At 37.6% G+C, this 14,052-nt stretch overlaps 2 protein-coding genes across 2 annotated transcripts; one reads left to right on the top strand and one right to left on the bottom strand.

The window, feature by feature from the left end:
• Positions 1–556: 556 nt before the first annotated feature.
• On the top strand, positions 557–3,763 carry LOC125226560 (cuticle protein 19-like). Its single transcript, XM_048130557.1, has 4 exons — positions 557–670; positions 1,123–1,347; positions 1,834–2,007; positions 3,601–3,763. Exons 1-4 carry the CDS (start codon positions 653–655, stop codon positions 3,688–3,690), a joined length of 507 nt encoding a protein of 168 aa, XP_047986514.1. The 5' UTR covers positions 557–652; the 3' UTR covers positions 3,691–3,763.
• Positions 3,764–4,026: 263 nt separating this feature from the next.
• Positions 4,027–14,008, bottom strand: LOC125226476 (stomatin-4-like). The gene is made up of 9 exons (XM_048130460.1): positions 14,000–14,008; positions 12,405–12,560; positions 11,198–11,295; positions 10,734–10,895; positions 9,812–9,977; positions 6,988–7,085; positions 5,804–5,965; positions 4,833–4,998; positions 4,027–4,128 (listed from the first exon to the last, which is right to left on the bottom strand). Exons 1-9 carry the CDS (start codon positions 14,006–14,008, stop codon positions 4,027–4,029), a joined length of 1,119 nt encoding a protein of 372 aa, XP_047986417.1.
• Positions 14,009–14,052: the final 44 nt, after the last annotated feature.

Consider the following 14,052-nt stretch of genomic DNA (forward strand, 5'->3'; position numbering starts at 1 on the left):
TTGCCCATCAATCATCAATTCAAAAGTCAATTGCATCTGTCAGCGAGCTTAGAACATTAATTAGAATTTGCATGAAGTTAGTGAAGTTACTTTGCTTGCTTAGCACCCTGTGGATAAAATGCTACTTTCTCATCCGTTTTAGAAAAATCAAGAGAGCTTGTACCTGGTTTGTGTTGAAAATAACTATTTGTCCTACTTTACGTCCACCCTGTATATCTTTATATTTTATTATTTGCGATTTCGTGTATAGAGGAAATCTGGAGTACGTGGACGTAATCTAGGACAAATAGTTATTTTCAATACAAACCAGGTATTTCCAGCTATTTCATGAGGATGCAACTCGCAACTATACCTCTAAAGTCGCCATACGAGAGATGATCTTCGGGCTAGCGCGCCACAGCACCGTACCTTTAGGAACCCAGACACAGATCACTCGCAACCTCGAAGCCCTTACTGAAAACTGTACGCAACGCCTATTGTAACTGCGTAGCCAAATAGTTATTGAAAAATTATTGATTCATAGCATAGTTTGGCGCAATCGAAGTGGCAAGTTCACGATTGCTTGCATAGAGTAGGTAGTATAAAACCGCAGCCCCCGGCCTGCAGACGTCAGTTCCGCAGGACTCTCGCTGCAGGCCCAACTTGTATCGAAATGGCATTTCTGTTCAAGGTAAATATGATAAATATAATAAACTAGAATAATACCTACTTACGATATTATAGACCAAAAATATTTAATTAATATTAAAGAAAGTTAGAAATACAATATCATCTTACTTAATAATAACTATTAGAGAATTAGAAAATCTTTGTTATGTCCAAAGCAGGGTAGGTACCTATTGTGTATAAGACTAGACAAAAATCTAAGAAAAAAAGTCCAAGTAATAATACAATTACACAAAAGCCTAATTCAATTACTTAGCCCATAAAAGAGCATAGATAAATTGATTCGCTTTTTCTCTTTAGTTAAGAATTGGAATCAAATTTTCCTCGGTTCATTTTTCATTGCCAATGTTATTGAGTAATAGCGAGACAGTGCCCAAATACCGTAAAGGTCGTTGCGTTTTTTGCCGAGAAAGCGTGGTCAGAATATCAACATAATAAACTACTTGTTTTTTGCAGGCAACGTTCCTCGCTTTGGTAGCCGTCGGGCTAGCAGCCAAGCATGGGGGTTATTCTTACAACCGTTTTAGCGGGCCCGTCAGTGGTCAGATCGTTGAGGTCCAAGTACCAGCAGCAGAAGGGATCGCAGCTCAGCAGCACGCTGACTACGGTTACGATCACAAGACAGGTCAAATACACCCCGATACAGCGAAATACGCCCATTTAAAAACAGTAGATTACGTGGTAAGTAAACGGTGTTACATGATAATAAGTCGATTAGGAATCAAAAGAATACTTACGATGTTGCCTGTTACAGGAAACGTCTATAAATATAATTTCATTTAGTTACAGCTAACAATATTGATGAAGATATCGTAGTGTAGAGTTGTAGACGTTGAAAATGAAGTGCAGCTTCCATACATATATACAAGTTCCAGTTAGGTCATTATTTGCCTCTGAGTAAGATGTTTAAATTGGGAGCACTTGGCGTCATTTTGGCTTAAATTAATTTTCTATGGAAATTTGAGTAAACATACTGAAATGTCACGATTCTCTTGAAATTGGGTGCTTCTATTTCGTACCTACCCAGAAGTGCGTTTATAACAGGCACTACAATATCGTCACTACTTTAAGAAATCTCGTGTCTCTGTATGCAATGCATCCCATTAATCCCAATCAATTGTGCTGCGTGTTTTCGTCAAAGTAGTGACAATTACTTGTTATCCCCAGGCTAAACCCGACTACCAATACGCGTACGGAGTTGAGGACCCTCACACCGGCAACCTGCAGAACCACAAAGAGTCCCGCGACGGAGACGTCGTGCGCGGTGAATACTCGCTAGTCGAGCCCGACGGCTCGGTTCGTCTGGTGAGGTACACCGCTGACCCCAAGAACGGTTTCCAAGTGAGTACAGTATTTAGAGTCTCTCTATTAGCTGATGAGTCTGATGACAATACGCGTTAGTTGAGGACCCTAACACCGGCAACCTGCAGAACCACAATGAGTCCCGTGACGGCGACGTCGTGCACGGCGAATACTCCCTGGTTGAGCCCGACGGCTGTGAGGTACACCGCTGACCCCAAGAACGGTTTCCAAGTGAGTACAGTATTTAGAGTCTCTCTATTAGCTGATGAGTCTGATGACAATACGCGTTAGTTGAGGACCCTAACACCGGCAACCTGCAGAACCACAATGAGTCCCGTGACGGCGACGTCGTGCACGGCGAATACTCCCTGGTTGAGCCCGACGGCTGTGAGGTACACCGCTGACCCCAAGAACGGTTTCCAAGTGAGTACAGTATTTAGAGTCTCTCTATTAGCTGATGACAATACGCGTTAGTTGAGGACCCTAACACCGGCAACCTGCAGAACCACAATGAGTCCCGTGACGGCGACGTCGTGCACGGCGAATACTCCCTGGTTGAGCCCGACGGCTGTGAGGTACACCGCTGACCCCAAGAACGGTTTCCAAGTGAGTACAGTATTTAGAGTCTCTCTATTAGCTGATGACAATACGCGTTAGTTGAGGACCCTCACACTGGCAACCTGCAGAACCACAAAGAGTCCCGCGACGGAGACGTCGTGCGCGGTGAATACTCGCTAGTCGAGCCCGACGGCTCGGTTCGTCTGGTGAGGTACACCGTTGACCCCAAGAACGGTTTCCAAGTGAGTACAGTATTTAGAGTCTCTCTATTAGCTGATGAGTCTGATGACAATACGCGTTAGTTGAGGACCCTAACACCGGCAACCTGCAGAACCACAATGAGTCCCGTGACGGCGACGTCGTGCACGGCGAATACTCCCTGGTTGAGCCCGACGGCTGTGAGGTACACCGCTGACCCCAAGAACGGTTTCTAAGTGAGTACCTACTAGAATCAATAGGATCGATTTAACTATATCTACGGACATTGAGCATGACAGACACGTGCCATGCATTTTTTTGCCAATTCCGCGCGTTGTTTACCATGCTGACGCCGATAAACAGTTATAATAGAGATGCACGAAACTGTAGATATAAATCGATTTTCAACTCATCAAATCTTCTCCGGATCCGATTTTCCAGAACAAATAAGTCGTTTCCGGACTACTTAGACTGACGCCATTTGCTGTTATGGTGTAGAACATGTTATACGCTATCCATACTTGTAATAATACCCTGTACATCACCTCTGCCATTACTAAGATATTTGCAAGCAACAAAAACAAAGAGATACCTACTTGATCAATTCGCATTTTTATGTCAGTGGTAACAAAACACTAATGCAACGTTATCGGCAAAGCGAATGTCATACTACGGTCCACTTTCCCGAAAAAACAACATCGCATCGCAATGCCAACACCGTTTAACTTTATCAGTATGTTGACAAAGCTAGCTGTGAAAAAATTTCAAGCAGTGTAATTGCGAGTAATTGTGCATTACGTGGTCAGTGACTGTGCAACTTAGTATTATACGCTAGTTACATGTATGGCAAATAGTGATGTGTTACTTTTTTTGCAGGCAACGGTGCATAAAAAGGAGGGCGGGCAAGCCCAAAGACCGGTCCACTACGGTCGTGCCAAAGAACAGGATGACTCTCGGGAGTACTAGTCGTACGGAATAAGCTGTTGTTATAGTGTTGCCTATTTATTATTGTGTTTTTTACTCTTTAATAAAATGTAAGGAATTATTTGGCTTTTCTTTTTGACTACATCTCCAACCAATCCTTTGGTTAAGATATTTATATTCAGATTAACCTATGTATATCCTGAAAGCATCATCATCATCAAGTAACATGCACTATCGATAGTCAAATAAAAAAAACAATTATGGCAATTAAAATATAATTAATACATAAGTAATACATTCGTACAAGTAACTTACAAAACGAATCTAAAAGTAGGCACTTACAACCTCATAATATTAATATTAATCAAAATGTAATAGCTATTTAGCAAACATACTGCGCAACATATCTTTTGAATAAGGAAACACTATTGTATGAGTTTTTTCACCTGCAATCGATTGAAGCGATTGTAAGTATCTTAACTGAAAAGAATAATATTCTTATTATAATACCTGCGCAATCTAGTGACTAGTGTAACTATAAGTAATTAAATTAAGCTCAAAGTAAAATAATCAGGTTCATGAGATTTCTTTCCCTATATCAATTTCTTTAATAATGTAACCTTTTCATTTATTTTTGCTTTCGTCTTCTTTTAATATTGTTTTTTGTTATGTATCTTAAGGAACGAGTAAAGACGAAAGCGCCTAGAGTTTATATTATCTCGTTTTCACAGAGCGTGGTTTTGCCTGAGTACCAACACTACCAACATAGTAGTTATAAAAGGTATACTCGAATTTAGGGGACATGTTTCTGGTGATACAATAACATCCATAAAAACATACAGTACATATAGTCGAATGTATTTATTGAAACGAAACGTCCCGAAACTAAACTCAGAACAAACTAAAAAATTAAAATCTATGGAATCGGGCGTTACCTATTTTGCGGCAAAATCAAAAGCACCTCCTGAGGACGCCTCGTAAAGAGACAAAGTATAGATTTTTGTATATTTGGTATAGGTTTTTTATAGGTATAACTATTTGCATATGTATTTTTGCGGTGGGAGCTTTGATTGCATGTGAAAATACGCAAGTTAGTGAAGTTAGTACGTATAACGGGTTAGCACGTTACTAGTCGCGGATTAAAATAATCTTCTTGATTTTGATAGAATTCAAAAAAGTTTTACCTGCATCCCAATGGGGTTGCCCATCAACATAGAGGTAGCCTTTTCCAGACTTTTGACCGACTCTATTTCAGCCTGGGCCACCATGATCTTGGCATTCGATAATCTTAGTGATACAGCTTCTGTCGCCATAGCTTGCTTTAACTGGAGTGGTATTGATATATTGTTCCTGTTAAACAGTAATAGCGTCAGTAATGAGTAAAAGATGAAGATCATTAATATGAAACAAAAATACAGAATCGGCATATTGTACACCGTGTTTTTTTGTTTTCCGTTAAATTCGACATGTCGTTAGGTTCGTTATCAGGAACCACCCTGTATATCACTTTTAGTAAAATTCGCAAAAAAAATTCATCGTTTTCATCCGTACTAATATTATAAATAGGAAAGTGTGTGTGTCTGTTGGTTTGTCCGTCTTTCACGGCAAAACGGAGCGACGAACTGAGGTGATTTTTTAAGTGGAGATAGTTGAAAGGATAGAGAGTGACATAGGCTATTACTTTTTGTCTCTTTCTAACGCGAGCGAAGCCGCGGGCAAAAGCTAGTACATAATAAATGAATTAATTAGTGTGAGAGACCCTTAAGAATAATATTCAAGTTTGTGTCAAGTGATTGACGGCACATGTCAAAACAAATAACATTTGGAAGTGGTAAAGGCTGTCAAACACGTGTTCAGTAATTATTTTCATTTTTTTAATAACTCGATAACTGTAAGAGTTAAGACGCTAGTTTCTTAGAGAAATTAATTGTATTTGATCTAAAGAACCATCCTAAAAGTTAACGGAATTCAATAAATTTAGGGTGTATATTGATCAGTTGCAATGCAACAATGATCCTCACATGCGAATTCCCGCACAGCGTTAATAAGTTACATAAAGTGTTTGTGTTTTTGGCTTCCAAGATTTAGGTACAATTAACTATCCCAGGTTACATACGTGCTTACCTACATGCGAAACAAAAAAAAACATCCTTACATTTCAATTCTTATGACATAGACGCCCCATTTAGTTGTCAAATTCTCCATGGCCTCTAAAACTTCAATGCTAATTTCAGATCTGTTGTAGAGAAGTTCTGACAGTCTATGTCTCCCAATAGTATTTCGAAGAGCAGTTGCCGCCAAATACTTAGTCGACATGCTGTAAAAGACAAATGGTGTTTAGAATGCTTTACCTGATCACATCGATCGGTCGAAAAACAACGAATCGTTTTTTCTACCTACAACTAGTAGGTAGAAAAAACGAAGAAAATAACATAGGGCATTAACACTTTGTGTACTAACAGTAACACTCTTAACTAACCATCGGTAGACGTTACGGCCTTGTAATAAGGATTACAAATGTAGAGCTAACAGTGTTCCCGATGGTACCTTTTTTCGATCCGATATACGAAAATGTAGGATGGACGTCAAAGACAAATGTCAAAGATGACGCCTTTAATGTATAGGATATCGGTTCTACATCCTACATCGGATAATGTGAAAACGCACTTAGTTCCTATACTTTACAATGTATATTGTAGGTACCTATATTAAGATTTCACTATAATATACAGCAGCATTCAGTGCAGCCACAGAGAACCTCCGAGGGGTTGGTATGTGAGTGCAGCATACACTCTAAAAAATGAAGACCAACTAAGAGCAGTTTTCTCTTAGTTGACGTTAAGTTGTTAATCACTACAATTATGATCTTATGCAATTCAAATAAAGCCGATTACTAAAAACAATAAGGGAATGTATGATTGAAATAACTTGTGTTTTGTTATCCTAACCATTGTAAACCTTGAATCAATTATTAACTTGTTACGCATAACTATGTAACATTGGTTGATTCAATGCTTAGTTGAACTTACTAAGGTAATTTAGTTAGCATAATTATTTTTAATGGAATTATTGAACAAGATCTTAATCGGCTCAGTTACGTTGCAAAAGTAAGAGCAATCAAAATTACCTCATTTGATTTGTCTAAAATCTTATCAGGCTCGTATGGAATCAAGATGCTTGACTTGACTACGACTATCAAAATATTGATAGGAGTAACTAAATTTTTTTTTAGAGTGTACCTACCTCCTCATTTTCACCCCGATTTCTTCTAATTATGGAATATCATTGTTCAACACACTTAAAAGCAATTAAAAAGTAACTTACTGTTTATTTACTTACTTGAAATCTGCTACGTTGACTATTGACCATAGTGGTTCTATCACTCTGAAGTAAACTACCGCTTGCACAGTTAGAGTTAGGGAATCTTTGGTTAGACACTGTATCAGAAATATAACAATTACTTAGTGTTTATTTTCTTTAAGCGTAAAAGTGAAGACAAGAACTAAGGTGTCACATTAATACTAAACAAGAAGATGGAAATACCGTAACAAGCTATTGTCTGCCATTAGAAACAAATTGTTTTTCACCACCCCAACTGGTAAACGTTTCTTTGCTATTCGAAAACAGATAGCAAAATTGAATTTTATCCACATTCCACAAGAGTGCAAAGTAATTTCATACAAATTTTAACTTGATGTCTTAAGCGGTCAGGTAGATTCTAAGTACCTATAAATGATGACTTTGAATCATAAATATTGAATAAATTGATGGATTTCATTTAATTTCATGTTTTATAGAAAGTATCTGTTCGTGATAGTGTGGTGAAAAATGTTGTTTCGCTCGGTGGCAAAGTTTAAGCTTCTTGGCTTGAAACCCTCGCAACGCTCAAGATTCCACCCTTTCAGACCCTCGCTACGTTCTTTCGCTTTCGCTTGCTCGGGTAGCAATATTGACACGTGCGGTTAAATAACAACTTTGCCCCTAGTAAAACAAATAAATACACAGATGTCATATATACCATAGATCAAGCAAACGTATCTACTTAGCGTGTCAAATGAACTCAGTGAAATCCACTGAGTTGTCCGTCTTTACTCGCAGCTTGCAGCTTTCGGGCGTCAATTTTTCAAATCAACTTCAGTACAAAATTTGACACGATCGGCCCCTATACAAATATATGAATTTGTTTCTTCTATCTAAATTAAGTTCTGTGAATAAATATTATTCTGCATATGTTTATGTACTACTTAAGGGGTACCAATAAACAGTATTCTAATAATTATAATAGAGCCTGTATTTATGTATAAGTCCCACTGCTGGGCACAGGCCTCCTCTCACACATTAGAGGGTACCTACCGTTTACAGTCCCTTCACTATCCCAATGCGGATTGGGAACTTTACGCACACGTTTGAATTTCTTCGGAAAATGTATGCAATTGTCCTCAAGATAATTTTCTTTACCATAAAACTAGATAACAGAACGTATTATATTCTTAATAGTTAATATGCTCCTATTTTACCTCTTCCGGTGGCAGAGTATGGCACATAATCCGAAGGTCTATGTATTTTACACTATCAGTACAGGGCAAGAAGCAAATCAGCCCTGGCCCATAACACTTGTTGCCGTGAATTTTTCCATTTCTTAATATTACGATTCTTTCAAATTGACGAACACTCTACAACACAAAGCAAATAAAATACATTTTATTTCAACGAATAAGTAAAATGGTAACAGAATAGGAGTTACTTAAATAAAAATCAAACTTTGCTAAATAAAAGCAAACATATGAAATAAACTTACTATAAAAATGCAAGCCAACGAGAATGGAAATAATATGATAACTAATAATATGGATAAAAATACTAGAAACTTCTCTATCATTGGGTCACTTTCTGAAAATGAATAAAATACTCGTATAAAACATCAGAACTAATACATAATAAAATAGGCGCTTCATATTAAATTATTCAAGTACTGTATATCATTTCTTTTTGCATCATGTATTGCGGCGGGGACAAATGGCAGTAAAATATTTACAACTTTTTGTTTAGACTGTACAGTCGAGGTCATAAATGTACGTACATTTTTTCATCTTATTGCAACGAGTTACGAGAAATGTACACAACTCGACTGTACGTCAAAATACGAGTAGATAATAAAGATGTAAAGATAAATAATCCATACTAATATTATAAATGGGAAAGTGTGTGTGTCCGTTTGTTTGTCCGTCTTTCACGGCAAAACGGAGTGACGAATTGACGTGATTTTTTAAGTGGAGATAGTTGAAGGGATGGAAAGTGACATATAGGCCACATTTTGTCTCTTTCTAACGCGAGCGACGCCGCGGGCAAAAGCTAGTGTAAATATAAAATAGGTAAGTATTAAGATATCTCGGTGAATCAATAAAACCTTTATGTTCCAGTTGTGGTCTTCTACTTGTATAATCATGATAAATCGCACTTTCGGAACTTACACCCGATGATTGCATTTTTATATACTTAACCATTCAACGCGCTTAGTAGGTAAAGTTACAGCAGAATATAATTTCCACAAAGTCAGACGTATTTTATGATTTTGTCAGACGACAGACCTGATTGATGACATGAGAATGACATTAAATAAAGAAGGTACATTACGTTAAGATGACGTTAAGGTTTAAAAAAGTCCGTTTGGCATTTGAAGAGGAAACGGGAAAAATATAGAAGTCGGTTGCTGCGCTGCGATTGCATTGAGAGTTTGCAGATATCTTAGCTGAAAAAGAAAAAAAAAGCAAATAGAGTTCATCTAAGTTAAATGAGGAATCGCTATCTGATTTCACACCGCTCGTTTACTCAACAAGTTTTGTTTTCTCGCTTTTCGTCTGGAATATTTAGAAGATTAAAGAAAATCTCAATTAAATTATAAGTAATGCTAGCTTTCGAGGACAGCAGTAAATGTAGCCTAGCGATCGGTTCACATTTTCTTTCACTCTCTTAATTTCAAACTCCGATAAATCCGTAGCTGAATTTGGGATTTATGTATTGACAAATAAAGTAAGGCTGAGGCTTGAACGTACGCGGCGCCATAGGCGGTCGGGCCGGTCGGGTCGCCGCTGTTGTCCTAAACAGGTTCATTGTATTGCGACCACACGCAGCACCTAGAACCTCACGGAGAGGACGAATTTACCAGCATGATTTGTGGATTTTGCTCCATCATTTTTGATGCTTCCGTCAAGTATTCTGCGGTTTTCACTTCCCCCTCAGAAGCAATAATGTTTGCTTTCGCAGTTCGTCTTCCTTCCGCTTCTGCAGCCATTGCTTTTTGCAGTTCCACAGGTAGTCCAATGTCTTTTCTAGAATTGTGCAAAATTATAGTTAGGACTATTAATCTTCTTATTGCGAAACTTTTAACTCGTATATGCCCGTTGGGTACCTATTTTTAACCCATTGAACAAAACTCGCTCACTCAATGAAATTAGTAGGAGAATGAGCCTGTCACCTCAAGAAGTACAGAACTAAACTCAAGCTTGGTCTTGGCATAGATGGGTTATAATATAATATTGATAAATTCTAAAACATAATCAAATATACTAATAGACATCTTAATTGTTATCTTTTCGTTAGTAGGTAATGCAAATAATAACACGACACGCCTCGGCAGCGGCATATTATTGAATATAGGCAGATAGACACCAAGAGATTTCTTCTTCTTCTTTTTCTTCTTTTTTGTGTTTTTTTTAATGTTTTTGTTACATTATTGCTTAGTATAAATATATCATCTGTACCTATGTATACTGTCATGCTATGCATACATTTTTTCTTTCATAATTTATTATGTAGCTATATGTGAAAACCTGTAATTGGTTTTGTATTTTTATCGTATTTTTTTAGATACATAATATAGCGCTGTTGGTTTTCCATGAAACAAAATAAAATAAATAAATAATGTGGGAGTAAAATCTTAAAACGAATTCCAAAGGGCTTCTCGAGATTTATCGAGGTCTTCTCCATCTCAAAACCATTTCCAGGTTACTTTGAAACCGGAAATCCGGCCGTGTATTCAAAGATAAGATACTGAACAAGTGAACACAAACTCATGTTACTCATACATTTCAACTTGTTCTATTTTGACGCCCCAGTCAGCTGCCGATTTTGCTACTTCAGTCTTCACCTGCAGACTGATTGACTCTCGAAGCGCTAGCACGTCCGTCAGTGAATGTTTACTGATTATATTTCTCAAGACGGAGATGGTCAACATCTCAGTCGCATCCCTAAAATTGTTTAAGAAATCATCAGACAATAACCCAGAATATTGTGTCAGAGTTTCTGTATTACGAGTACTAGGTACCTATACATACTCGTATATATACACTGTCAAACAAGTCTGTCAGTAAATAAGAACTAAGAAAACTGTAGGTGTCCTTTTCTGACTCGATATCAAGTCGCGACATGTGGGGCACGAAATGTTCTAACTTCATATCAAGTCAATGGCGGCGAAACAATTAAATAAAGACGTTTCAGGCACACCACTATTTTATTTATAGAATGTTTTGTATTTATAAAAATGTATTACATGTGTGAGCGAATATTCAACAAGCAATGCAGGGGATTATAAACACGGTAGTTTACTACTGCACCCACATTAGCCGTCACATAATCCTTAGTTAAAATCTGAAAATATAAATAATAGACATTAAAAATATATTTCGTGTTAAGTCCGCTTGGCTAAAATAGATTATCTGTTCATGAATTTGCTCATAGGTATCGTTAATAGAGGTAGTCTGTTAGGTAACCTGATAAAGACCTATAAAATATATGAATTTCAATGATACCACCTTTTGAGAATGCAAAAATCACTTATTTGAAATAAGCAGATTACACATAACATTCATTAGCCACTACATACCGGAGTATTGGTATTGGTCGTCTATATTCCTTTACAACCTTGACCTTATACTGCCAAGAACCATTCGGTAACAATCGGTGTCTACTTAGGCACTGGTCCCATCGCGAGCTAGTAAGCTATGAGCTATCGGCTATAAAAACGAACAAAAGATAATCACTCCCGTGTAAATAAAAGAGACACGGCGATGTTTATAGTTACTCGCCCAGCGGTGAGCTATCAAAATCGCCGTGTCTCTTTTATTTGCACGGGGGTGCTTATCTTTTGTTCATTTTTGTAGCCGATAGCTCATAGCTTACTAGCTCGCGGTGGGACCAGTGCCTTAAGGAGTGTTTTTTCATAACCCCTTGTTTTCGAAAAGATTCACGTTAAGTATTATAAACATTGTGAAGATTACCAGCTGCGGTAGCAGGTTGATAGACTGCGTCCTGAGGTCTATCTGAATGACGGAGTCTGTACAAGGGATCACCCATATGATACCAGGGCCGGCGGGGGAATCCTTACGCACCCTCCCGAACCGTAGGATTACTGGTCATCTGTAGGTGTTCTTTTACAACCTTTTGTAAAAACTGCCAAGAACCAATCGGTTCATATATAAGGAATATACAAAAATACCTAAGCTTTTTTGAAAAGCCACTACTTAATTGAAACATTTGGCAGATTGCGGTGGCTGATTGATAGATTGCGTTCTGATGTCTATCTGAATAACATTTTGTCACGTACACTCCCAGAAGATTACCGCTCGTCTGTATTGCATGACCTCGTATGTATGACTTGTCATTTGAGTCTTTTCGAAAGGGATTGTTTTTCTATGTACTTTTTTACAAAGATAAGCCTTTTTGAAAAGACCCCATTGTTCAAACATTATGTATATTACCAGCTGCGGTGGCAAGTTGATAGACTGAGTTCTGAGGTCTATCTGAATGACGGAGTCTGTACAAGGGATCACCCAGATGATGCCAGGCCCGGCGGGGGAGTCCTTGCGCACTCTCCCGAACCGTAGGATTACTGCTCGTCTATACTCTTTTACCACCTGTAGGCAAATTGCTTGGTTAAATCCACAAAACTCGCGGCAGCACAAAAATGCCTAATTACCATGGGTTTTAATAAACTAGTACCTCGCTTAGGGCATTCCTTCAAACTATAATCACAGAGTTACACGGGGTTAAAAGTACTGTTAGCATTAAAAAAATCTGTTGTGACAGACGGACGGACAGACAGACACACGAGTGATCCTATAAGGGTTCCGTTTTTCATTTTTGAGGTACGGAACCCTAAAAAGGCCATGATTTAATAATTTAGACTATACATATAGCAAAACATTAGGGTGATCTTCATCTTAAGAGGCCACAATTCTACTAAATTGGATACCTACTATAACAATATAACTTACTTTGAAGCAACATAGCAGTGCTATTGGACACAAAATAATCAGTAGTATCGCCAGTATTTTTATTACTTTCTCCTTAAAGATCTCTTTTTGGATATCTGAAATTGTTTTATATATTTCAAGTTATCATAGTCACAGTTGTAGAATATTACGGGTTGGATGTTCTAAATTAATATGGAACACATTTCTTGTGTACATTTTCAATACACAAGGTGCTACTTTATCGCACTAGTGCGAGAAGAGGTACTTTATGTGCCTATGTCGAAACTTCAAAGAGCCATATGTACTGAAAAACGTCGCACGATACACGTGCGAAGAGAAAATTCGTAATACACGGGTTATAAATTCACCTTTTACTGATGACAAGCCTTTTTTCTCGTGTGTTGTACTGTTTTCTTGCACAATGAAATGTTTTACTACTACGACTAATTATGAACAAACATGTGATCTGAGGCTTTCTTATTTATTGGCCAAGGTGTGTACCTAATACACCGTGTTTTTTTTGTTTTCCGTTAAATTCGACAAGCAGTACCGTTAGGTTCATCATCGGGAACCACCCTGTATATCGCTTTTTGTTAAATTCGAAAAAAATTTTTTTTTCGTTTCCATACTTAATAAATGGATTAATTAGTGTGAGAGGACCTTAATCATAACATTAAGGTCATTGTCAAGTGTTTGACGGCACATGACAAAACAAATAACATTAGGAAGTGGTAAGGGATCGGGATGCCACACACGTGTTCAGTACTTAAATTAATTTTCTTAATAATTCGATAACCGTAAGAGTTAAGAGACTAGTTTCTTAGAGAAATTGATTGTATTTGAACTAAAGAATCTTCCCTTAAAATTAACGGAATTCAATAAAAACAGGGTGTATACTTAATATTTTTCTATTTGACGAAACCGGGAACCAGTTAGCGTAGCGGTCTGAAATGTAGCTCTTTTCGGTCGGAGGACAGATAAATAACTTTTCTATAGTTACCTACTACAAACTTGCTTAAGTAAATAGTCTAATTAAGTATCAAAATACCTATTATTGATATTTGGGCAGGCGGCATGTCAGCGATTTTGATACGTCGTACATCGGCCATGGTTGTATTTTATATTAATTTTACACGTTTCAAATGAAAAACTA

The sequence above is a fragment of the Leguminivora glycinivorella genome, chromosome 5 (assembly GCF_023078275.1).
Source record: "Leguminivora glycinivorella isolate SPB_JAAS2020 chromosome 5, LegGlyc_1.1, whole genome shotgun sequence".
In the NCBI taxonomy this organism is placed as follows: Eukaryota; Metazoa; Arthropoda; class Insecta; order Lepidoptera; family Tortricidae; genus Leguminivora; species Leguminivora glycinivorella.

Excerpts from the sequence above, each read along its gene's own strand:
- LOC125226560 (XM_048130557.1), top strand. Across the intron at positions 1,348-1,833 it reads TAAAAACAGTAGATTACGTG|GCTAAACCCGACTACCAATA; the intron begins GTAAGTAAACGG and ends TGTTATCCCCAG. Across the intron at positions 2,008-3,600 it reads ACCCCAAGAACGGTTTCCAA|GCAACGGTGCATAAAAAGGA; the intron begins GTGAGTACAGTA and ends CTTTTTTTGCAG.
- LOC125226476 (XM_048130460.1), bottom strand. Across the intron at positions 10,896-11,197 it reads TTGAATATTCGCTCACACAT|GGATGCGACTGAGATGTTGA; the intron begins GTAATACATTTT and ends AAACAATTTTAG. Across the intron at positions 7,086-9,811 it reads AAAATCCACAAATCATGCTG|TGTCTAACCAAAGATTCCCT; the intron begins GTAAATTCGTCC and ends TTTCTGATACAG.